This window comes from Anolis sagrei, chromosome 6 (genome assembly GCF_037176765.1).
Source record: "Anolis sagrei isolate rAnoSag1 chromosome 6, rAnoSag1.mat, whole genome shotgun sequence".
Taxonomy (NCBI): Eukaryota; Metazoa; Chordata; class Lepidosauria; order Squamata; family Dactyloidae; genus Anolis; species Anolis sagrei.
Window position 1 is genome coordinate 3,825,891 of NC_090026.1, and position 26,203 is coordinate 3,852,093.

General features: G+C 45.3%; 2 protein-coding genes across 3 annotated transcripts in view; both read left to right on the top strand.

Moving 5' to 3' along the window:
* Window positions 1-4,860: 4,860 nt before the first annotated feature.
* On the top strand, window positions 4,861-16,446 carry TMEM256 (transmembrane protein 256). Its single transcript, XM_067469683.1, has 4 exons — window positions 4,861-5,114; window positions 6,857-6,894; window positions 8,484-8,564; window positions 13,227-16,446. Exons 1-4 carry the CDS (start codon window positions 5,024-5,026, stop codon window positions 13,368-13,370), a joined length of 354 nt encoding a protein of 117 aa, XP_067325784.1. The 5' UTR covers window positions 4,861-5,023; the 3' UTR covers window positions 13,371-16,446.
* A 7,461-nt stretch (window positions 16,447-23,907) lies between these two features.
* Window positions 23,908-26,203, top strand: part of PLSCR3 (phospholipid scramblase 3) — a 42,595-nt gene continuing 40,299 nt past the window's right edge. For both annotated transcript variants that reach the window (XM_060779902.2, XM_060779903.2), the window contains exon 1: window positions 23,908-24,210. The gene's annotated coding sequence lies outside the window, so the exon portion shown is untranslated. The remainder of the gene's footprint in view (window positions 24,211-26,203) is intronic.

The following is a 26,203-nucleotide window of genomic DNA, read 5'->3' on the forward strand; positions in this document are numbered from 1 at the left end:
ACAGTCGAAAAGGAGACCAATTGCCAATTGCATTCCTTTTGTTTTAATAAGGAAGCAGAAGCAATTGTGAATCATAGAACTCTGTGGGACTTCCAGAGGTCATCTAGTCTGACCCTCTTTCTATGCCAGTGTTTCTCAACCTGGGGGTGGTGAGGGGGGTCACCAAAGACCACCAGGAAACACAGTATTTTCTGTTGGTCATGGGGGTTCTGTGTGGGAAGTCTGGCTCAATTATATCTTTGGTGGGGCCCAGAATGCTCTTTGATTGTAGGAGAACTATACATTCCAGCAACTACAACTCCCAAATGTCAACGTCTATTTCCCCCAAACTCCATTGGTGTTCACATTTGGGCATATTGAGGATCCGTGCCAAGTTTGGTTCAGATCCATCATTGTTTGAGTCCACAGTGCCCTCTGGATGTAGGTGAACTATAACTCCAAAACCCAAGGTCAATGCCCACCAAACCCTTCCAGTACTTTCTGTTGGTCGTGGGAGTTCTCTGTGCCAAGTTTGATTCAACTCTATTGTTGATGAAGTTCAGAATGCTCTTTGATTGTAGGCGAACTATATATCCCAGCAACTACAAGTCCCAAATGTCAAGGTCTGTTTTCCCCAAACTCCACTGGTGTTCACATTTGGGCATATTGAGTATTCATGCCAAGTCTGGTCCAGATCCATCATTGTTTGAGTCCACAGTGCTCCCAGGATGGAGGTGAACTACAACTTCAAAACTCAAGGTCAATGCCCACCGAACCCTTCCAGTACTTTCTGTTGGTCATGGGAGCTCCGTGTGCCAAGTTTCAATTCCATCATTGGTGGAGTTCAGAATGCTCTTTGATTGTAGGTGAACTATACATCCCAGCAACTACAACTCCCAAATGACAAAATCAATCCCCCGCCCAACCCGACCAGTATTCAGATGTGGGTGTATTAGGTATTTGTGCCGAATTTGGTCCAGTGAATGAAAATACATCCTGCATATCAGATATTTACATTACGATTCATAACAGTAGCAAAATTACAGTTATGAAGTAGCAATGCTACAGTGATAAAAGCGCTTAAACTGGCCTGGGCAAACTTGGGCCCTCCAGGTGTTTTGGACTTCAACTCCCACAATTCCTAACAGCCTACCGGCTGTTAGGAATTGTGGGAGTTGGAGTCCAAAACACCTGGAGGGCCCAAGTTTGCTTAGGCCTGCTCTAAAAACTACAACACTAATTCCCCAATTGCAATTTCCCATGTTTGTATTAGAAAGTAATTTTGTACTGCCCACTGGTGGACATGTCTGGAAGTGCAGCTTTGTAAGTTGCATACAAAAACATCCTGGCAGGGAATAATAATTAATGAAGGAAATGGGACAAGGTGGTTCTAGGTTTTGTTAGATATTCTTTTAGGATGCAGAAATAATATATGTTATGGAAACCATTGATCCAGGGGAAGAGAAAGGTGAAAGTATTATTATTATTATTATTATTATTATTACAAGAGAGAATGAGCTTTGGGGTTTCTTAGAGGCATAATTAAAAATAATATCCTGGGAGGGTATTTTAGAGTTTTTTTAAAAATACTGGTAGTAAGGATGGTTAGGTACCGTCGGAATCTTCGTTATTCGGAATAAAGTCAGAAAAAATATCTTTTTGAAGCGAAATCAAAGTTTTTAAGAAAACCGGAAGTCCCTTTGCCCTTCCGAAGATTTTTCCTGCCATTTTTGTTACGACTCATGAAGTGAGTCAGAAATGATTCCACTTTTTTAAAGCCAGAGAAGCCAGTTTTAAACCAGAGAAGGAAGGAATTTCCTAGCCTCGGCTCAAGCCAGAGAAGCCAGTTTTAAAGCCAGAGAAGGAAGGAATTTCCTGGCCTCGGCTCAAGCCAGAGAAGCCAGTTTTAAAGCCAGAGAATCCAGTTTTAAAGCCAGAGAAGGAGGGACTTTCCTGGCCTCAGCTCAAGCCAGAGAAGCCAGTTTTAAACCAGAGAAGGAGGGACTTTCCTGGCCTCAGCTCAAGCCAGAGAAGCCAGTTTCAAACCAGAGAAGGAGGGACTTTCCTGGCCTCAGCTCAAGCCAGAGAAGCCAGTTTTAAACCAGAGAAGGAGGGACTTTCCTGGCCTCAGCTCAAGCCAGAGAAGCCAGTTTCAAACCAGAGAAGGAGGGACTTTCCTGGCCTCAGCTCAAGCCAGAGAAGCCAGTTTTAAACCAGAGAAGGAGGGACTTTCCTGGCCTCAGCTGAAGCCAGAGAAGCCAGTTTCAAACCAGAGAAGGAGGGAATTTCCTGGCCTCAGCTCAAGCCAGAGAAGCCAGTTTCAAACCAGAGAAGGAGGGACTTTCCTGGCCTCGGCTCCAGCCAGAGAAGCCAGTTTTAAACCAGAGAAGGAGGGACTTTCCTGGCCTCAGCTGAAGCCAGAGAAGCCAGTTTTAAAGCCAGAGAATCCAGTTTTAAAGCCAGAGAAGGAGGGACTTTCCTGGCCTCAGCTCAAGCCAGAGAAGCCAGTTTTAAACCAGAGAAGGAGGGACTTTCCTGGCCTCAGCTCAAGCCAGAGAAGCCAGTTTCAAACCAGAGAAGGAGGGACTTTCCTGGCCTCAGCTCAAGCCAGAGAAGCCAGTTTTAAACCAGAGAAGGAGGGACTTTCCTGGCCTCAGCTCAAGCCAGAGAAGCCAGTTTCAAACCAGAGAAGGAGGGACTTTCCTGGCCTCAGCTCAAGCCAGAGAAGCCAGTTTTAAACCAGAGAAGGAGGGACTTTCCTGGCCTCAGCTGAAGCCAGAGAAGCCAGTTTCAAACCAGAGAAGGAGGGAATTTCCTGGCCTCAGCTCAAGCCAGAGAAGCCAGTTTCAAACCAGAGAAGGAGGGACTTTCCTGGCCTCGGCTCCAGCCAGAGAAGCCAGTTTTAAACCAGAGAAGGAGGGACTTTCCTGGCCTCAGCTGAAGCCAGAGAAGCCAGTTTCAAACCAGAGAAGGAGGGAATTTCCTGGCCTCAGCTCAAGCCAGAGAAGCCAGTTTCAAACCAGAGAAGGAGGGACTTTCCTGGCCTCAGCTCAAGCCAGAGAAGCCAGTTTCAAACCAGAGAAGGAGGGACTTTCCTGGCCTCAGCTCAAGCCAGAGAAGCCAGTTTCAAACCAGAGAAGGAGGGACATTCCTGGCCTCAGCTCAAGCCAGAGAAGCCAGTTTCAAACCAGAGAAGGAGGGACTTTCCTGGCCTCAGCTCAAGCCAGAGAAGCCAGTTTCAAACCAGAGGAGGGACTTTCCTGGCCTCAGCTCAAGCCAGAGAAGCCAGTTTCAAACCAGAGAAGGAGGGAATTTCCTGGCCTCAGCTCAAGCCAGAGAAGCCGGTTTTGAAGCCAGTTTTAAAGCCAAAGAAGGGGGAATTTCCTGGCCTCAGCTCGAGCCAGGAAGCCAGTTTTTAAGCTGGAGAAACCAGATTTAAACCAGAGAAGGAGGGAATTTCCTGGCCTGAACTCAAGCCGGAGAAGCTAGTTTTAAAGCCAGAGAAGCCAGTTTTAAAGCCAGAAAAGAAAGGAATTTCCTGGCCTTGGCTCAAGCCAGAGAAGCCACTTTTAAAGCCAGAGAAGCCAGTTTTAAACCAGAGAAGGAGGGAATTTCCTGGCCTCGGCTCAAGCCAGAGAAGCCACTTTTAAAGCCAGAGAAGCCGGTTTTAAACCAGAGAAGGAGGGAATTTCCTGGCCTTGGCTCAAGCCAGAGAAGCCAGTTTTAAACCAGAGAAGGAGGGAATTTCCTGGCCTTGGCTCAAGCCAGAGAAGCCACTTTTAAAGCCAGAGAAGCCGGTTTTAAACCAGAGAAGGAGGGAATTTCCTGGCCTCGGCTCAAGCCAGAGAAGCCAGTTTTAAACCAGAGAAGGAGGGAATTTCCTGGCCTTGGCTCAAGCCAGAGAAGCCACTTTTAAAGCCAGAGAAGCCGGTTTTAAACCAGAGAAGGAGGGAATTTCCTGGCCTCGGCTCAAGCCAGAGAAGCCAGTTTTAAAGCCAGAGAAGCCAGTTTGAAATCAGAGAAGGAAGGAATTTCCTCCACTTGCTTTCTCCACTTCTGGAGCAAAACAACTACTTTCGAAGTAAAGACCACCCAATGAAACAGGAAATAACACTTTCAAACCATTAACAAAAGTATTCGGAAGTCTCGGAAATTTTGAACATTTTTTTCTGCAAAAATCAGAATTGCCTTTAGAATCAAACCGTCAACATCCGAAACAATTTTTTTCTGTAAAAATCAGAATTGACTTTAGAATCGAACCATCAGTGCACCCTACATCCGAAAAGAGTTTTGAACCTTTTTTTATTTTTTTGATCAACCAAGCCTAACTGGTAACCTGATTAATACTGATTTAATACAGGGCCAGCTAATCACCTCCCAACAAAGGGTTCCCCAGGCAGTAAGAAGCCAGACTTTGAAACTGCTAGGCCATTACATGCTAATCCAGGTGGCCAGCTGAAATCCTCACACCTCAGGGGAGAACGGCAGAGCCAATTTTGCCCACGCTTCGGCCGTATTGATCTGAAAATAGGCGCGCGTTTGGTGTATTTTTAACTTTGCAGCTGGAGCTCAATTTGATTGGCTGCCATACCATGATTGGCTTCCTCCTCCACCAATCGGTTTCCTTCTCTGCTAACTGAGGCGGAGCCAAAGAATTGACAAGAGGCGGGACGAGAGGAATGTTTCTGATTGGACGGCTCACAAGCTCCAATCCTTGCTCTCTCGCGTCGCCATTGGCCGCCGATGAGGAAGAAAAATAAGCTATTGCTGCAAGAGGGAGGCGCTCATTGGCTGAGAAGCGCCACCGTAGGGCGGGGACTGCATGTTAAAGAGCTAACGGGAGCGCTGATTGGTCACTCGGCGGCGCTCTAACGGAGCAGGGAGGGAGGTATAGAACTCAGAACTGGGAACGGCGCTGATAGGCTCCAAGGCTCCGTTCTAAAAGGCGGAGTCTGCATATTAAGCAACCGCCGCGGGCGCTGATTGGCTAAGACGCGCTGCGGGCTAAGGAGCGCCTGGTGGTTCATTCAAGCCGGAGCCGAGAATGGTCGCAGGGGTCTCGGGAGTGTTTTTCCGGCGGCTGGGAGCCTTAAGCGGCGGGGCTGCGGTCGGAGCCGCCGCCTATGGAGCACACGGTGAGCGGGGCCAACGCAGAGAAGGCACGGGTGCATCTGCACTGTGGAATTAATGCGGTTTGATACCTCTTTAAGTGCTACAACTCAGTGGAAATCCTATCCTTTGCCTCCCTGCAAAGTGTCAACCCCTAATAGATATAATAATAAGAATAACAATAATAATAATAATAATGCAGCTACTCTGTAGCATTAATGCAGTTTGACACAATTCCTGGGAGTTGTAGTATGGCGAGACAGGGAAAAGAAGGCCAAAGACCTTGGAAACTACAACTCCCAAGGTCCCATAGCATTAAGGCTGAATTCCATAGCATTGAGCTGGGGCAGATTAAGGCTGGGTGCTACAACTCAGTGGAAATCCTATCCTTTGCCTCCCTGCAAAGTGTCAACCCCTAATAGACATAATAATAATAATAATAATAATAATAATAATAATAATAATAATGCAGCTACTATGTAGCATTAATGCAGTTTGACACAATGCCTGGGAGTTGGAGTATGGCGAGACAGGGAAAAGGAGGCCAAAGACCTTGGAAACTACAACTCCCAAGGTTCCATAGCATTAAGGCTGGATTCCATAGCATTGAGCTATGGCAAATTAAGGATGGATCTACACTGTTCTAAATGGGCCTAAAAGGAGTCAAACTGCATTCATCTTACAGTGTAGACCAGGCCTGGGCCAACTTGGGCCCTCCAGGTGTTTTGGACTGCAACTCCCAGCATTCCTGACAGCCTCAGGCCCTTTCCTTTTCCCCCTCAGCCGCTTAAGCGGCTGAGGGGGAAAAGGAAGGGGCCTGAGGCTGTCAGGAATGCTGGGAGTTGCAGTCCAAAACACCTAGAATCATAGAATAATAGAAGTTGGGAGAGAGCTTGTGGGCCATCCAGTCCAATCCCATTCTGCCAAGAAGCTGGAAAATCGCATTCAAAGCACCCCCAACAGATGGCCATCCAGCCTCTGTTTCAAAGCTTCCAAAGAAGGAGCCTCCACCACACTCTGGGGCAGAGAGTTCCACTGCTGAACAGCTCTCACAGTCAGGAAGTTCTTCCTCATGTTCAGATGGAATCTCCTCTCTTGTAGTTTGAAGCCATTGTTCCCTTGCATCCTAGTCTCCAAGGAAACAGAAAACAAGCTCACTCCCTCCTCCCTGTGTCTTCCCCTTACATATTTATACATGGCTATCATATCTCCTCTCAGCCTTCTCTTCTTCAGGCTAAACATGCCCAGCTCTTTAAGCCACTCCTCATAGGGCTTGTTTGGAGAACAGAAAGGAGGAAACAATGAAAATGAACAAAATAGGGCTCCCAGTATTTAAACAATCCCTCTAAAACCAGGACAGTAAATAGAGGAACATCCAAAAAGCAGGGGAATTCCTTACATGAAACAATCAGGGCCAGCTAACACCTCCCAACCAAGGATCCCCCCAGGCAACAATCAGCCAGGCTTGAAGCTGCAAGGCCATTCAATGCAAATCAAAATGGCCAATTGCAACATTCCCACTCAAGCAGACAAGAGTTCTTTCTTTCACCCTAGACGTCATTCCACAGGAATATATAAACTTCATTTACTTAGTTTCCAACAGACCTCACAACCTCTGAGGATGCCTGCTATAGATTTGGGCAAAATGTCAGGAGAGAATGCTTCTGGAGCATGGCCAGACAGCCTGGAAAACGCACAGCAACCCAGTGATTCCTGCCCTGAAAGCCTTTGAGAACACAGATTCATATCTCTTTTTCTTCTTGTTTAGGTTTGCGAAGGAGTGACCGAGATGATTACTTGAAAGAGGTAAGAGGATCCCTTCCTTTATTTTTGCAATTCTATTTCCAGTTTCTCCAGCTGAACAGGTTTGAACTCAGAGCTGAGAGGGGAAATGGTCTTGTTTCCTGTTTTGGAAAGGAAATGGTAGCACTGGGGATGCCCTAAAGCCATTTCTTTACTTGCAGCAGGCATGGCAAACGTTGGCCCTCCCTCCAGGTGTTTTGGACTTCAACTCCCACAATTCCTAACTACTGATAGCTGTCCACTCTGTCTATATATATGCAGATTTGCAATGGCTCTTGGATGTGGTTCTCGAGCTCTAAAATAGTGGTGACAAGGATTGGAACCCAGGGTGCCTGCCTTGCGAAAGAGATGTCTCTTAACTTGTTCATTTGTTCAGTCGGCTCCAACTCTTTGTGACCTCATGAACCAGCCCACGCCAGAGTTCCCTGTCGGCTGTCACCACCCCCAGCTCCAAATCCTAACCAGGCCTGGTCCGGCTTAGCTTCCAGTGTCAATGAGATATTTTCTGTTGTTCATTCATTCAGTCGTCTCCAACTCTTTGTGCCCTCATGGACCAGCCCATGCCAGAGCTCCCTGTCGGCCGTCACCACCCCCAGCTCCTTGAAGGTCAGTCCAGTCCCTTCAAGGATGCCACCCATCCATCTTGCCCTTGGTCGGCCCCTCTTCCTTTTGCCTTCCACTTTCCCCAGCATCATTGTCTTCTCTAGGCTTTGCTGTCTCCTCATGATGTGGCCAAAGGGCTTCAACTTTGTCTCTAGTCTCCTTCCCTCCAACGAGCAGTCGGGCTTTATTTCCTGGAGGATGGACTGGTTGGATCTTCTCGCAGTCCAAGGCACTCTCAGCACTTTCCTCCAACACCACAGCTCAAAAGCATCGATCTCCCTTCACTCAGCCTTCCCTAAGGTCCAGCTCTCACCTCCGTAGGTGACTACAGGGAAGACCATGGCTTTGACTAGGCAATGGATCTTTGTTGCCAGTCTGATGTCTCTACTCTTGACTATTTCATCGAGACTGGACATTGCTCTCCTCCCAAGAAGGAAGCGTCTTCTGATTTCCTGGCCACAGTCTGCATCTGCACTCATCTTTGCGCCTAGAAATACAAACCCTGTCACGGCCTCCACGTTTTCTCCCTCTATTTCCCAGTTGTCAATCATTCTTGTTGCCATAATCTTGGTTTTTTTGACGTTTATCTGCAACCCGGCTTTTGCGCTTTCTTCTTTCACCTTGATTAGAAGGCTCCTCCGCTCCTCCTCGCTTTCGGCCATCAGAGTGGTGTCATCTGCATATCTGAGGTTGTTAATGTTCCTTCCAGCCATTTTCACCCCAGCTTTGCATTCCTCAAGCCCCGCACATCCTCGCATGATGTGTTCTGCATACAAGTTGAAAAGGTTGGGTGAGAGGATGCAGCCTTGCCGGACGCCTTTCCCAATCTTGAACCCGTCTCCTGTTCCGTGGTCAGTTCTGACTGTGGCTCCTTGGTCCTTGTCCAGATTCCTCAGTCAAGGTGGCTTGGTATGCCCATCCCACCAAGAACTTAACTTAACTACTTAGTGGCAATTTTTCAAAAAGGATAATGTTTCTGTCTTTTCCAGCTCTATGAAACCGCAAACAAGTATCACTTCTTGCACAGCCTGGCGCTGTTGGCCGTCCCCCATTGCCGGTATCCCATGATGGTGAGTGCATAGGGCTGGGAAACTGGGTTTGGAGGGGAAAGTTGGCCATATTATTATTGGGTTGTTGTGAGTTTTCCGGGCTGTCTGGCTATGTTCCAGAAGCATTCTCTTCTGACATTTCGCCACATCTATGGCAGGCATCCTCAAAGGTTGTGAGATCTGTTGGAAACTAGGCAAGTGGGGTTTATATATCTGGAATTATGTCCAGGGTGGGAGAAAGAACTCTTCCACCAGGCAGGAAGCAGCCAAGCTTTGAAGCTGCAAGGCCATTCATTGCTAATCAAGGTGGCCAATGGCAACATTCACACCTGCCTCTCTCTCTCTCTCTCTCTCTCTCTCTCTCTCTCTCTATCTGTCTATCTGTCTGTGGAATAATGCCTAGGCTGGGAGAAATAACTCTTCCCCCAGGCAGGAAGCAGCCAGACCTTGAAGCTGCAAGGCTATTCAGTGCTAATCAAGGTGGCCAATGGCAACATTCACCTTTGCCCCCAACAGACAAGAGTTCTTTCTCCCACCCTGGATATTATTCCACAGGTATATAAACAGGCAGTAAGTAGCCAGACCTTGAAGCTGTAAGGCCATTCAATGCTAATCAAAGTGGTCTATTGCAACATTCACACCTGCCTCCAAAATATATATCTGTGGAATGTCTAGGGTGGGAGACAGAATTCCCACAGGCAAGGAGCAGCCAGGCTTTGAAGCTGCAAGGCCATTGAATGCTAATCAAGGTGGCCAGTTGCAACATTCACACCTACCTCCAACATATATATGTGGAATAATGTCTAGGGTGGGAGAAAGAACTCTTCCCCTAGGCAGGAAGCAGCCAGGCTTTGAAGCTGCAAGGTCATTCAGTGCTAATCAAGGTGGCCAATGGCAACATTCACACCTTCCTCCAATGTATATAGCTGTGGAATAATGTCTAGGGTGAGAGAAAGAACTTCCCCAGGCAGGGAGCAGCCAGGCCTTGAAGCTGCAAGGCTATTGAATGCTCATCAAGGTGGCCAATGGCAGCCTTCACATCTCCCTCCAATATGTGGAATAATGTCTAGGCTGGGAGAAAGAACTCTTCCCCCAGGAAGGAAGCAGCCAGGCTTTGCAGCTGTAAGGCCGTTGAATGCTCATCAACTGCAACATTCCCACTTGCCTCCAAGTGACAAGAGTTCTTTCTCTGACCCTGGACGTTATTCCACATATAAACAACCTGGGCCAGTGAATACCTCCCAACAAAGGATTCCCTCAGGCAGCAATCAGCGTGTCTTTGAAGCTGCAAGTCCATTCAATGCTAATCAAGGTGGCCAACTGCAAAATTCACACTTGCCCCCAACAGATGAGAGTTTCTCCCACCCTGGAATTCATTCCACAGGGATATATATAAACCTGACTTGCCTAGTTTCCAACAGACCTCACAGCCTCTGAGAATGCCTGCCATAGATGTGGACGAAATGTCAGGAGAGAATGCTTCTGGAACATGGCCAGACAGCCCAGAAAACTCACAGCAATGCAGTGGATTCTGGCCATGAAAGCCTTCGACAACACATTATTATTGTTATTATTATTGTTATTGTTATTATTATTATTATTATTATTATTATTATTGCTGCATGATCATCTGTTGGTAGGGCTTTGATTGTGCTTTCCCTGCATGGCAGGGTGTTGGACTGGATGACCCACGTGGTTTCTTCAAACTCTGTGTTTATGATGATGATGTTTATAGCCTTCTCTCACTCAGAGCAGCTTTGAACCACATCTCCATTCACAATAATAGATTTTTTTTTTAAATGGCGTCACAGGTACATCTTAAGGTGCATCTCCCTTGTGGAATGAATGATGCTTGACACCACTTTCCCTGCCATCACTCAATGCTTTGAATTTGCATTCCTCCACCCTTCCAGTGTTAATTGATGCTAAAAATAAAATTCAGGTAGACAGATGACAAGGAGCTTTTTATTTCCAGAAGCTTTGGTTAACTGCAAGTCCCAGCATCCCCTAGCCAGCATAGAAAATGGTGAAAGATGCCAGGAGCTGGTTTCTCATTCATCTAGATCAGCGTTTCTCAACCTGGGGGTTGGGACCCCTCATGGGGTCATGAGGGGATGTCAGAGGGGTAACCAAAGACCATCAGAAAACACAGTATTCTCTATTGGTAATGAGGGTTCTGTGTGGGACGTTTGGCCCAAATCTATTGTTGATGAGGTTCAGAATTTCCTCTGATTGTAGATGAACTATAAATCCCCGCAACTGCAACTCACAAATGCCAAGGTCTATTTTCCCCAAACTCCACCAGTGTTCACATTTGGGCATATTGAGTATTCGTGCCAAGTTTGGTCCAGATCCATCATTGCGTGAACCCACAGTGCTCTCTGGATGGAGGTGAACTACAACTCCAAAACTCAAGGTCGATGTCCACCAAACCCTTCCAGTATTTTCTATTGCTTGTGGAGTTCTCTGTGCCAAGTTTGGTTCAATTCCATTGTTGGTGGAGTTCAGAATACTCTTTGATTGTAGGTGAACTATAAATCCCAGCATCTACAACTACCAAATGTCATAGTCTATTTTCCCCAAACTCCACCAGTGTTTGCATTTGGGCATATTGAGTGTGCATGCCAAGTTTGGTCCAGATCCATCATTGCTTGAAGCCACAGTGCTCTCTGGATATAGGTGAACTACAACTCCAAAACTCAAGGTCAATGCCCACCAGACCCTTCCAGTATTATCTGTTGGTCATGGGAGTTCTGTGTGCCAAGTTTGGTTCAATTCCATTGTTGGTGGAGTTCAGAATACTCTTTGATTGTAGGTGAACTATAAATCCCAGTACCTACAACTACCAAATGTCAAGGTCTATTTTCCCCAAACTCCACCAGTGTTTGCATTTGGGCATATTGAGTGTGCATGCCAAGTTTGGTCCAGATCCATCATTGCTTGAAGCCACAGTGCTCTCTGGATATAGGTGAACTACAACTCCAAAACTCAAGGTCAATGCCCACCAAACCCTTCCAGTATTATCTGTTGGTCATGGGAGTTCTGTGTGCCAAGTTTGGTTCAATTCCATTGTTGGTGGAGTTCAGAATTCTCCTTGATTGTAGGTGAACTATAAATCCCAGAAGCTACAACTCCCAAATGACAAAATCAATCCTCCCCAACCCTCCACCAGCTTAAGCAGCTGAGGGGGGAAAGGAAAGGGCCTGAAGCTGTTAGGAATGGTGGGAGTTGGAGTCCAAAACACCAGGTGGGTCCAAGTTTGCCCATACCTGGTCTAGATTGTCATTTTCATCCTTTCCTCCACAATTAAGGAGCCTTAATGGAGAGAGCCTGGAGCCGGGCCATGCCTTCCTCTTGTTCCGCTGCCTCCGTATCCCCAGCGGGAATAACTTGCGCTGTATATTTCCGCTCCGACCAAACCTTGCCAGATATAGGGCTGTAATTAGCGGGAGATTATAGGCCCTCCATCACTGATACGGTGGCATTATTTCTTGTAATGCGGAGGAGAAGTATCTGGTCGTTTTCATCGGTGCCTTTTAAGGCTCCTTAATTGTGAATTTTAATGGGATGTCAATATCTCTGCGGCAGGCTATATTTCAACTCTTTTCCCAGAGCAGGACCGGTATATTTTAGTGGCTGTTATTTTGTCTTCATGTGCATGTGTGTATATATGTATATATGTGTGTGTATCTATATATATATAAATGTAATGTTCGTTTGTGGAAGAAACATAACTCAGAAACCACTGGATGGATTGACATGAAATTTTGACACAATACCCCTAATAGTTCTACATGTGTCCATCACCCCTAAAACACACACACAAAAATAGCAGAATGGACTTTAAACTACCCCAAAATAAACCGTATATACATATACACATGCACACAAACATACAGACACACATACATATATATGCAAGCACACACAAATATGCACCGGGACTGTGGCGCAGCTGGCTGAATGTCAGCTGCATTAAGTTCACTTCTGACCGAAAGGTCATGAGTTCGAAGTCAGCCCAGGTCGGAGTGAGCTTCCAACCAATTGTGTAGCTTGTTGTCGACCTTTGCAACCCGAAAGCCAGTTGCATCTGTAAAGTAGGAAAATTAGGTGCCACCTATGTACGTGAATTATAAATCCCAGTAAACTACAACTCCCAAATATTTTTTTTGTCATGTCAGGAGTGACTTAAGAAACTGTAAGTCGCTTCTGGTGTGAGAGAATTGGCTGTCTGCAAGGATGCTGCCCAGGGGACATTGCCTGGATATTTGTTGATGTTTTACCATCCTTGTGGGAGGCTTCTCTCATGTCCCCGAATGGGGAGCTGGAACTCCCAGGATTCGAACCCCCAAGCTGCCAGTCTGCAGTCCCCCTGGCACAAGGGTTTAACTCATTACGCCACTGGGCGCTCCACCCCATAGCATTGAGCCCTGGCCATTTAAGGAGAGGTGACATCCTTCAAATAGGAGCTCCAGATGCAGCTCCTGAACGCACTTTTCCCTTTTGCTTCATTAAGCACCCTGATTTTGGCAAGTTAGCAAAATAATAAAGGTGAGCATTAGATTAAATAGGGTATTTTCAGGCCTTACATTGTTTATTTAGGATTATTATTATTATTATTATTATTATTATTATTATTATCGTGTTCATGCTCTCAATTTCCACGTTTCCCTTGTCTTCCAGGCTGGGAGCATCCTGTCCTTAGGGATGGGGATGTTTTGTGGGTCCTTCTATTACCACGCTTTGACCGGAGACCCGACCTTCACCAAAGCAGCTCCGTACGGAGGGGGCTTCCTCATCCTCGGCTGGCTCGCCATGGTTCCCTGACCCTCTCCACCTGCACTACAAATCCCAATTGAGCCCCTTTTCCCTTCTAGCATGGGCCTGGGGATCTCCTTTGAGTTCCTCTAAGGCAGGCCTGGGCAAACTTGGGCCCTCCAGGTGTTTTGGACTTTAAAACTGGCTTCTCTGGCTTGAGCCAAGGCCAGGAAATTCCCCCCTTCTCTGGTTTAAAACTGGCTTCTCTGGCTTTACAACTGGCTTCTCCGGCTTGAGCCAAGGCCAGGAAATTCCCTCCTTCTCTGGTTTGAAGCTGACTTCTCTGGCTTGAGCCGAGGCAAGGAAATTCCCTCCTTCTCTGGTTTGAAACTGACTTCTCTGGCTTGAGCCAAGGCCAGGAAATTCCCTCCTTCTCTGGTTTGAAACTGGCTTCTCTGGCTTGAGCCAAGGCCAGGAAATTCTGTCCTTCTCTGGTTTGAAACTGGCTTCTCTGGCTTGAGTCGAGGCCAGGAAATTCCCTCCTTCTCTGGTTTGAAACTGGCTTCTCTGGCTTGAGTCGAGGCCAGGAAATTCCCTCCTTCTCTGGTTTGAAACTGGCTTCTCTGGCTTGAGTCGAGGCCAGGAAATTCCCTCCTTCTCTGGTTTAAAACTGGCTTCTCTGGCTTGAGCCGAGGCCAGGAAATTCCCTCCTTCTCTGGTTTGAAACTGGCTTCTCTGGCTTGAGCCGAGGCCAGGAAATTCCCTCCTTCTCTGGTTTGAAACTGGCTTCTCTGGCTTGAGCCGAGGCCAGGAAATTCCCTCTTTCTCTGGTTTGAAACTGGCTTCTCTGGTTTAAAACTGGCTTCTCTGGCGAGCTTGGGCCAGGAAATAACCTCCTTCTCTGGTTTAAAACTGGCTTCTCTGGCTTTAAAACTGGTTTCTCTGGCTTGAGCCGAGGCCAGGAAATTCCCTCCTTCTCTGGCTTTAAAACTGGCTTCTCTGGCTTGAGCCAAGGCCAGGAAATTCCCTCCTTCTTTGGTCTAAAACTGGCTTTAAGTGGCTGAGGGGGGAAAGGAAAGGGCCTGATGCTGTTAGGAAAGATGGGAGTTGGAGTCCAAAACACCTGGAGGGCCAAAGTTTGCCCAGGCCTGCTGTAGGAAAAGCCTCCTTGCACTCCACACAGGCAACAGACCCTAACGTTGGTTATGCGCCCAGCACCCAGTTTAAGTGGCTGAGGGGGAAAAGGAAGGGTCCTGAGGCTGTTAGGAATGGTGGGAGTTGGAGTCCAAAACACCCAGAGGGCCAAAGTTTGCCCATGCCTGTTCTAAGGCACCCTTTGTAAAATTATTGTGATTTAACTTCAGTGGCTGGCTTCTGTTAATTCCTGGGATGTGTACTTTGCAAAAAAGCAATCAGAACCACTCATAAAACTACAAATCCCAAGTTTATTCGACTGTTTAAAGTGTTGTGAAAATTGCCCAGTTCATTGTGTCCTTCAACAGCCAAGGCAGGATCCTATGGCCTCCTGGGATTTGTTGATTGGAGAGAGTCATTTAGGACTACTGGCCACAAGGGGGATACCCCATCCCAAACTACATATCCCAGCATTCCGCAGTCTGGATCTGTCACTGTTCAATACAAGATGATTTTTGTTCCTGGGATATAAATGTCATTCCTTATGGGTTCGATCATAAAAAAAACATGGGAAATCTTTATTAAACTGCAAAAGCTTTGTTTTTGCTGGAGGGACATCCTACTGCACATTTTGCTACAATTTTTCAGTGAGTATCTCATAGAGTTACATAGACTAGGATGCGGAACAATGGCTTCAAACTACAAGAGAGGAGATTCCATCTGAACATGAGGAAGAACTTCCTGACTGTGAGAGCCGTTCCGCAGTGGAACTCTCTGCCCCGGAGTGTGGTGGAGGCTCCTTCTTTGGAAGCTTTTAAACAGAGGCTGGATGGCCATCTGTCAGGGGCGCTTTGAATGCAATATTCTTGCTTCTTGGCAGAATGGGGTTGGACTGGTTGACCCATGAGGTCTCTTCCAACTCCATGATTCTATGAGTTTCAACTAATACAACATAGATTGTTGTAGGTTTTTTCGGGCTGTATGGCCATGGTCTAGAGGCATTCTCTCCTGACATTTCGCCTGCATTTATGGCAAGCATCCTCAGAGGTAGTGAGGATGCTTGCCATAGATGCAGGCGAAACGTCAGGAGAGAATGCCTCTAGTAGACCATGGCCATACAGCCCGAAAAAACCTACAACAACCCAGTGATTCCGGTCATGAAAGCCTTCAACAATACATTAATACAACATAGTTTGTGACAGCCACAAAAATGAAGTTCTTGGAGTAGAACAACTCCTTTCAAAGCAGGGAGTGCACAATTAAACAGGAAATAACACTTTCGGACCACTTTCAAATGTGGTTACATAGTGTAATTTTGCAATTGTAGAGCAAGTCCACTTTAACTTGCCGCATCCTGGGAAGGGCACTTAGAACTCTGCCACAAAACTGTGGTGCTTCAACCCAAACTACATATCCCACAATTCCATAGGAGGCAGTCACACATGCACACCATTTGGGTTGTGCAAGATGCATATTTTTACACACATTTTTATATATAAAAGGCATACATTTGCACAAAATCTAGTGTTTTTGTGAAAATGTCTTTTAACTTAACACCACCAACACCACTGATATTTTCCTTGAGTTAAATGTTTGGAGAGAATGTGAGAAGAGAATGCAAAAATTTCTCAATCTTTCTCCAAAATCGATGAGAATTCAGATTTGTGCTCCTTGTGTGCAGCCTATTCGCCCTGATCAGAGATTGATTTGGGGGTGTTTTCCCCCCTTGCCTCTATTTCTCCCCTGGCTCTCATCTCTAAACAATGAAACTTACTTATCCCTGTTTTACTTTATTTTTTTAAAGATTAAATAAATAAAATATTTCTTAATACACAAAGACTGGGAAGGGGGTGAAAAAATCACATCAAAGCAAAGCAAACTGATTTTTGCAAACTATAAGTTTACAATCACTTTGGGGGGAAAATCAATGTCTTCAATTGTCTGGTTGATACTGACATGATAAATAAATAAATCAGAATTGAAATTTAATAAATAAACCAGATTTCTTCAACGCTTGAGTGTTTCTGTGTGGAGGCATCTTATGAAATGTTAGGGAAAAGATGGAGGCATCTCACTGTCAAATGGATGCTGTTTGGTACCACTTTCACTGTTTTGGCTCAAGGCTACGGGGTGCGTTCCTGAATGATTTCCCCAGACCCACTTCCTGTGGGAGGAGAGCAATGAAACTTGGCCCAGTTCTGAGTCCTTCTTCTCTCCATCGGTGCCACCTAGCAAGTGGAGGTCACTAGGGACACACCCATCTCCCCTCTTTTGAAGCAACTCTAACCACCAAGCTGGTGACCTCCACTTGCTGGATGGTGTGTTCATCAAGAGCAGACTACACAGAGAAGCCATTGAAATCCACAAGCATGTGGACAATCTCAACAGAATGGAGGAAACCATGAAAATGAACAAAACCTGGCTACCAGTATTAAAAAACTCTAAAATTACAACAGCAAAACAACAGAGAGGAAACAAACAAGGACATCTAATCACCTCTCAACAAAAGATTGCTCCAGGCACTGCCAGGCCATCAAATGCTAATCAAGGTGGTCAGTGGAAACAGTCACACCTAGCTCCAGCAGACAAGAGTCCTTTGTCCCACCCTGGTCATTCCACAGATATATCAACCCTTTTTCCTAGTTCCAACAGACCTCATTACCTCTGAGAATGCTTGCCATATATGCAGGCGAAACATCAGGAGATAATGCCTCTAGAGCATGGCCATATAGCCCGAAAAAACCTACAACAATCCTCTAAACACCTCGCTTGTAGAAGTCAACGGGATGCTCCAAAAGCACGTTGTGATTTTGGAAATCAGAGTCTCGTCATCTGAGAAAAGCCTGCCCTTCAAAAATAACTTCCTTTTTTGGAAAGAGCTGGAAGTCCAATGGTGCGAGGTTGGGTGAATAAGGGGAATGTGGTCAAATTTCAAAGCCACGGGAGCATGCTTCTTCCATTTGGGCAACAACATGTGAGTTGTGAACTGGTGCCTGGTCTTGTAGAAGTTGGACACCTTTGGTGAGCATGCCACATTGTCTCTTGGTTTGGATGACCTCCCGCAATGCCCGCAGCAGTAAAGCCTAGTCTGCCCCAGAGATCATGGTGCCCTTTGCTAGGAAATCCATCCTTCCTATTCTGTGCAGGTCCCAAAATCCTGTGAACATGACCTTGCCTGCCAAGAGTTTGACCCATGCCTTCTTTGGAGGTGGAGAATCAGGATGCTTCCATTGCATTGCATTGACTGGACTTGAGTCTCAGGATCAGAGTGATGGACCCAGCTTTCATCCTGTTGATAAAGTCCTCCTGGTTTCCATGACACATCATTGTCAAGAGAGCCTGAGAGCATCTGACTCATTCCTGCTTTTGGACAGGTGTGAGCAGCCAGGGACCCAGCGAGTAGATACCTTATGCATGGGAAGATGGTCTTGGGTGATTTTTTTCATGGACCCCACACTCATTGTGACATTTTGGGGTAGGTGGAGAATGGTTATGTGGCCATTTTCCAAACTGTTGACCTCCACTTGCTGGATGATGTGTTCCTCAATAGCAGAGTGCGGTCACCCTGGAATTGGAGCTGTTTGCACCAAAGTCTGACCACGTTGGAATGGACGATGCTAGTTCTTGACTCCATCATCTGATGGGGAATCCTCACCATAAACCTGGACATTAATTTTGTTGTTGTTGTTCATTCGTTCAGTCGTTTCCGACTCTTCGTGACCTCATGGACCAGCCCAGGCCAGAGCTCCCTGTCGGCCGTCACCACCCCCAGCTCCTTCAAGGTCAGTCCAGTCACTTCAAGGATGCCATCCATCCATCTTGCCCTTGGTCAGCTCCTCTTCCTTTTTTCTTCCATTTTCCACAGCATCATTGTCTTCTCTAGGCTTTGCTGTCTCCTCATGATGTGGCCAAAGGACTTCCACTTTGTCTCTACTATCCTTCCCTCCAATGAGCAGTCAGGCTTTATTTCCTGGAGGATGGACTGGTTGGATCTTCTCGCAGTCCAAGGCACTCTCAGAACTTTCCTCCAGCACCACAGCTCAAAAGCCTCTCTCTTCCTTCACTCAGCCTTCCCTAAGATCCAGCTCTCACATCCATAGTTGACTATGGGGAATACCATTGCTTTCACTATGCGGATCTTCGTTGCCAGTCTGATGTCTCTACTCTTTACTATTTTATCGAGACTGGACATTGCTCTCCTCCCAAGAAGGAAGCGTCTCCTGATTTCCTGGCTGCGGTCTGCGTCTGCAGTCATCTTTGCACCTAGAAATACAAAGTCTGTCCCGGCCTCCACGTTTTTCCCCTCTAATTCCCAATTGTCAATCATTCTTGTTGCCATAATCTTGGGTTTTTTGATTGGACATTGACTGGACATTAGTAATTGTTTGGCTTGTCACCCAATGAGATGGAAGAATCCAGGGAGTCGTCATCCAAAGAAAGTAGCTTTTCCCAACTCTGGAAAACAGGATCCCGAAGCCTCCATAGCATTCGTCCTTTTCGGTTCCAGTTTCTTGAACAACAAGTGCATTTTCTGTGTTTCTTCAACTGACTTGAGATCAACATGATGGTTTTTAGTATTATTGTTATTAGCATTTTAGGGTGGCAAAGAATACTTTTATATGCTGCGTTCCCATAAAAGTGCCCAGAGCGGTCATAAAAATGACACATCTGCCGTAAAAGCAAGAGAGGCGGAAAAGCCCCACGAAATAACGAGAAGAGATAATGGGACGATTAAAAAAACACCATAAAACCTCAGTCCAAAATAGACCGTAAATTGTAGAATCTCGGAGCATTTACACTGGAGAATGAATGGAGTTTGACCCCACTTGAATTGGTATAAATGTGTGTGTCCCCCATAATTATGCTCAGAATAAATCATTTTTGGTCTGGGCTTGGTTGTTAAGCAGGGTCATCCCTGGTTGGGATTTGGATGGGAGTCAGTGTTGTCTGTGGACACCCCCAACGTCATGTGGTCAGCATGACTGCATTGAACGCTGTTACCTTCCTTCCAGTGCGGTACTTTTTGATCTACTCACATTTGCATGTTTTCGAACTGCTAGGTTGGCAGAAGCTGGGGCTAACTGTGGGAGTTCACCCTGCTCCCCGGATTCGAAACTGCAACCTTTTGGTTAGCAAGCTCAGCAGCTCAGTGGTTTAACCCCTGCACCACCGGTACATATATACACATTTGCACATATACATATATGTGTGTGCGTGCACGTGTGTGTGTGTGTGTGTGTGTGTATGTATACACACACACATATATTAAGCCACTTTTTGATCAACAAGCTGAGCAGCGCTTTAACCCACTGTGCCACTGGGAGCTCCCAATTATATATATATAATACATACATACATACATACATATATATATATATATATATACATATATATAATTGGGAGCCCCCAGTGGCGCAGTGGGTTAAAGCGCTGCTGAGCTTGTTGATCAAAAAGTTGCAGGTTCAAATCCGGGAAGTGGCGTGAGCTTCCGCTGTTAGCCCCAGCTTCTGCCAACCTAGCAGTTTGAAAACATGCAAATGTGAGTAGATCAATAGGTACCGCTCTGGCGGGAAGGTAACGGTGCTCCATGCAGTCATGCTGACCACATGACCTTGGTGGTGTCTATGGACAACGCCGGCTCTTTGGCTTAGAAATGGAGATGAGCACCACATCCCAGAGTTGGACACGACTGGACTTCATGTCAGGGGAAAACCTTTACCTTTATATTGTTGTTGTTGTTGTTGTATTGTCGAAGGCTTTCATGGCCGGAATAACTGGGTTGTTGTAGGTTTTTTTGGGCTATATTGCCATGTTCTAGAGGCATTCTCTCCTGACGTTTCACCTGCATCTATGGCAAGCATCCTCAGAGGTAGAGAGGTCTGTTGGAACTAGAAAAAGGGTTTATATATCTGTGGAATGACCAGGGTGGGACAAAGGACTCTTGTCTGTTGGAGCTAGGTGTGAATGTTTCTACTGACCACCATTATTATTATTATTATTATTATTATTATTATTATTATTATTATGTTTGTGTATACCCTTTTTCTCTCCCCAAGGGGACTCAAAGCAGCTATATATCTTTTACTAGTATTAGAATGCATTATTATAATATAATATAATATAATATAATATAATATTACTATTATATTATATTTATTGTTATTGTTATTATGTTTATTTATGTCTCACTTTCTCTCTCCATGGAGGCTATGTATCTCGTGTGAATCCACCAATATTTTACACGTGTGTTTGGACACCTGTCTGCAAAATAATAATTATTATTATTATTATTACTTATTTCAAAGTTTTATATACCAACCTTCTCACCTCTTTTGAGGGACTCAGACCGGTTTCCAACCATAAAATCACATACAGTCGGTAAAACAACATAGTTCATATTACAATAACACATTAAAACAACAAATATATTCAACCTCAATGGTCAGCCGTCATACTAAAATCAGTTATACGTCATCTTCCATCCATATCTTAGGGTGTTGTCTCACTCATCGAAAGCCTGTCTCCATAACCACGTCTTCACCTGTTTCCTAAATGTCAGGATAGAAGGGGTGGTTCTGATCTCCGGTGGGAGAGAGTTCCAGAGTCGCGGGGCCACCACTGAGAAGGTCCTGTCCCTCGTCCCCACCAGACGCGCTTGTGAGGCCGGTGGGACCGAGAGCAGGGCTTCTCCAGACGATCTTAATAATCTTGATGGTTCATAGGGGAGAATACGTTTGGACAAGTAAACAGGGCCAGAGTTGTTTAGGGCTTTGTAGGTCAAAACCAGCACTTTGAATTGTGCTTGGAAGCTATATATAAAATGGGTTTATAGATCTGTCGAATGACCAGGATGGGACAAAGGACTCTTGTCTGTTGGTGCTAGGTGTGAATGTTTCTACTGACCACCATTATTATTATTATTAAAAAGGTAAAGGTAGTCCCCTGACGTTAAGTCCAGTCATGTCTGACTCTGGTGTGTGGTGCTCATCTCCATTTCTAAGCCGAAGAGTCGGCGTTGTCCGTAGACTCCTCCAAGGTCATGTGGCCGGCATGACTGCATGGAATTATTATTATGTTTGTGTATACCCTTTTTCTCTCCCCAAGGAGACTCAAAGCAGCTATGTATCTTTTACTAGTATTAGAATGCATTATTATAATATAATATACTATTATATTACTATAATTTATTTATTTACTTTATTTCTATACCGCTTTTCTCAGCCCTTAGGCAACTCAAAGCGGTTTACACAACAATGCAAAATTACTATTATATTATATTTATTCTTATTGTTACTATGTGTTTATTTATGTCTCACTTTTTCTCTCCATGGAGGCTATGTATCTCGTGTGAATCCACCAATATTTTACACGTGTGTTTGGACACCTGTCTGCAATAATAATAATAATAATAATAATAATAATAATAATAATAATAGCCCGATTGTGGGAATCGCCCAGATCTGTATCTGACTTTTTCCACAACGAATTGGCAAGTTTTAATTGTGTGTTTAATGTTTGTCGACTATGACAGGAGTTTTAGGACAGTGATTAGTATCTATTTGTGTATTTTCTTGCTTTTGTCCTTTACTGTTGATAGGGTCAGTGGGCTAATCAATAAACTTCGCTTACTCACAATAAATTGGGACTCTTAAGCAGCATTCCCATGTACATGTGTCAGGAAGATAGACAACCCCCTCCCCATATTTAAACATGAGCAAACATGAGCCAACAATGTGATGTGGTGGCAAAAAAAAGCCAATGGGATGTTGGCCTGCATCAATAGGAGCCTAGTGTCTAGATCTAGGGAAGTCCTGCTCCCCATGCTCTATTCCGCTTTGGTTAGACCACACCTGGAATATTGTGTCCAATTCTGGGCACCACAATTCAAGAGAGATATTGACAAGCTGGAATGTGTCCAGAGGAGGGTGACTCAAATGATCAAGGGTCTGGAGAACAAGCCCTATGAGGAGCGGCTTAAAGAGCTGGGCATGTTTAGCCTGAAGAAGAGAAGGATGAGAGGAGATATGATAGCCATGTATAAATATGTGAGAGGAAGCCACAGGGAGGAGGGAGCAGATCAAGGGTCTGGAGAACAAGCCCTATGAGGAGCGGCTTAAAGAGCTGGGCATGTTTAGCCTGAAGAAGAGAAGGATGAGAGGAGATATGATAGCCATGACTCAAATGATCAAGGGTCTGGAGAACAAGCCCTATGAGGAGCGGCTTAAAGAGCTGGGCATGTTTAGCCTGAAGAAGAGAAGGATGAGAGGAGATATGATAGCCATGTATAAATATGTGAGAGGAAGCCACAGGGAGGAGGGAGCAGATCAAGGGTCTGGAGAACAAACCCTATGAGGAGCGGCTTAAAGAGCTGGGCATGTTTAGCCTGAAGAAGAGAAGGCTGAGAGGATACATGATAGCCGTGTATAAATATGTAAGAGGAAGCCACAGGGAGGAGGGAGCAGATCAAGGGTCTGGAGAACAAGCCCTATGAGGAGCGGCTTAAAGAGCTGGGCATGTTTAGCCTGAAGAAGAGAAGGCTGAGAGGAGATATGATAGCCATGTATAAATATGTGAGAGGAAGCCACAGGGAGGAGGAGGGAGCACGCTTGTTTTCTGCTTCCCTGGAGACTAGGACGCGGAACAATGGCTTCAAACTACAAGAGAGGAGATTCCATCTGAACATGAGGAAGAACTTCCTGACTGTGAGAGCCGTTCAGCAGTGGAACTCTCTGCCCCGGAGTGTGGTGGAGGCTCCTTCTTTGGAAGCTTTTAAGCAGAGGCTGGATGGCCATCTGTCAGGGGTGATTTGAATGCAATATTCCTGCTTCTTGGCAGGGGGTTGGACTGGATGGCCCATGAGGTCTCTTCCAACTCTTTGATTGTATGATTCTATGATTCTATGATTAGTATCTATTTGTGTATTTTCTTGTTTTTGTCCTTTACTGTTGATAGGGTCAGTGGGCTAATCAATAAACTTTACTTACAATAAATTGGGACTCTTAAGTAGCATTCCCACGCACACGTGTTAGGAAGATAGACAACCCCCTCCCCATATCTGGGAATTAAGGGCTGCCTGTCCCTTTAAATTTGGCAGCTTCCCTTTCCTCCCCCGCAGAGTAAACAAAGGGGACTCGCCCAGAAGCGGCTGCCTACGACTCCCAGCATGCCTCGCCATTGGAGGCGGCGGCAAAGGCTTCTGGGAGATGGAGTTCACAATCATAGTGTAGGATTTACTGGCAGAGGCTGAAGTTGAATCGCATGTCCCAGTATCCCTGATTGGGAGGAACTTCTGGGGGGTGAAATATAATAATATGGGGAAAATAATAGATTACCTATGCATGGGCCAACTTCAGCTTTCCCTCCAGGTGTTTTGGACTCCAACTCCCACAATTCCTAACAGCCTACCGGCTGTTAGGAATTGTGGGAGTTGTAGTCCAAAACACCTGGAGGGAAAGCTGAAGTTGGCTAGGACTCTAACTCCCAGTATCCCCTGCAAACGAGCCCTCCCCTCCCCTTGTGTGGATCATCCCCTTCCTGCCCGCCTCTCCTCCGCCTCTGCTGCAGAACAAAGACTTGCGTGTCAAGGGGCGGCGCGTTCACACGTGCAAGCGCTCTTTCCGGCCGTCCCGTGTCCATTCTCCACGGGAGTGGCCCCGATCCGGAGCTGCTGCAGCCTCAGGAAGAGGAGGAGAGGAAGAGAAGGGCGGCTCCTCCATCCATTCATCCCTCCATCCCTCCCTTTCTCCTTCCTTTCTTCACTTCGGAGGCTCCAAAGGTAAATGCGAGATCATCCCGGCTTTGCTTTCTCTTCCTACGGATTGACTGCCTTTGATTCTTCTTTCCCGGGCATCCTTTGGAAGGCCATTCTCTTTGCTTGGCCATTGTGTTTCTGGGGATTCTGGGTTTTGTAGTCCATAGATAGATGGATCTCCAGAGCTTTTCTCCTCCATAGCTTTGCTTCATTCCTGTCAGAATATATTAGGAAAGGAAAAAAATTGGACTACAAGTCCCATGATGCGTCCTTACCAGCAGGTGGGGAATTTTGGGATTTGTAGTCCCAACGATATTAGTTATTCCAGGGCTTTTCTGTCTCCAGAGCTTTTCTCCTCCATAGCTTTCCTATCAGACCACTATTAGGAGGGGAAAAGTTTTAGTTTTGGACTACAGGTCCCATGATGCGTCCTTACCAGCAGGTGGGGAATTTTGGGATTTGTAGTCCCAACGATAATACTTATTCCAGGGCTTTTCTGTTTTCGGGGTTCTCCTCCTCCATACCTTTGCTTCAATCCTAGCAGACCAATATTAGGAGGGGAAAAGGTTTATTTTTGGACTACAAGTCCCATGATGCATCCTTTCCAGCAGGTGGGGAATTATGGGATTTTTTTAGTCCTAAAATATCTATTATTCCAGACCTATTTAAAAAAAAACATCAGGGAAGGAAAAACTTTATTTTTGTAATTAATGTTGGGGGAATTTTGGGATTTGTAGTCCCGTCCCCCCCAAAAAAATCTATTATAGTATTCTAGATCTATTTTTTAAAAAGGGCCAGGGAAGAAAAAACTTTATTTTTGTAATTAATGTTGGGGGAATTTTGGAATTTGTAGTCCCCCCCCCTCCAAAAAAAATCTATTATACTAGATCTATTTTTTTAAAAGGTCCAGGGAAGCAAAAAAAAATTATTTTTGTAATTAATGTTGGGGGAATTTTGGGATTTGTAGTTCCAACGATAATACTTATTTCAGGGCTTTTCTGTTTTCAGTGCTTTTCTCCTCCATACCTTTGCTTCAATCCTATCCAACCAATATTAGGAGGGGGAAAAGGTTTATTTTTGGACTACAAGTCCCATGATGCGTCCTTTCCAGCAGGTGGAGAATTATAGGATTTGTAGTCCTAAAATATCTATTATTCCAGAGCTATTTTTAAAAACGTCAGGGAAGAAAAAAACTTTATTTTAGTAATTAATGTTGGGGGAATTTTGGGATTTGTAATCCCAAAATTATTACTTATTCCAGGGCTTTTCTGTCTTCAGAGCTTTTCTCCTCCATACTTTTGCTTCATTCCTATCAGACCAATATTAGGAGAGGAAAAGGTTTATTTTTGGACTATAAGTCCCATGATGCGTTCTTACCAGTAGGTGATTTGTAGTCCCAAAAATTTATTCTTTCAGATCTATTTTTTAAATAAAGGTCAGGAAAGAAAAGCTTTATTTTTGTTATTTATTTTGGGGATTCTGGGATTTGTAGTCCCAAAGGTATCACTTATTCCAGGGCTTTTCTGTCTCCTATTTAGATCCTGTTTCTTTTTTTAAAAGGCAAGGAAAGTTTAATTCTTTGGGACTAGAACTCCCATAATACTTCCGTACCAGAGATTCTGGGGTTTGTAGTCCCGATTATATCTCTTACTTGTTTCAGGGCTTTTCTGTCTCTTAGACCTGTTTAGATCCTTGCAAGGAAAGTAAAGGAAAGTTGATTTATTTATATGGGACTAGTACTCCCATTATGCTTCCTTACCAGCAGTTAAGGGATTCTGGGCTATGTAGTCCCACAAAATATCCATTGTTCCAGAGCTTTTCCTCTCTCCTAACCTGGTTAAAAATCATAGTAGGTCAATTTGAAAACAAAGCCAAGGAAGGTTCGTTTTTGGGACTGCAACCCTCCAAGGGGAGGATTCTGGGGTTTGTAGTCCCCGAAATGTCAATGTCTCCAGAGCTCTCTCTTCTCTCTCCCCCCAAATCCTTCCATGCCAATAAGTATTAGAGATGTTTAGGG

Excerpts from the sequence above, each read along its gene's own strand:
- TMEM256 (XM_067469683.1), top strand. The coding sequence starts at position 5,024 with ATGGTCGCAGGGGTCTCGGGAGTGTTTTTCCGGCGGCTGGGAGCCTTA. Across the intron at positions 5,115-6,856 it reads CGCCGCCTATGGAGCACACG|GTTTGCGAAGGAGTGACCGA; the intron begins GTGAGCGGGGCC and ends CTTCTTGTTTAG. Across the intron at positions 6,895-8,483 it reads GAGATGATTACTTGAAAGAG|CTCTATGAAACCGCAAACAA; the intron begins GTAAGAGGATCC and ends TGTCTTTTCCAG.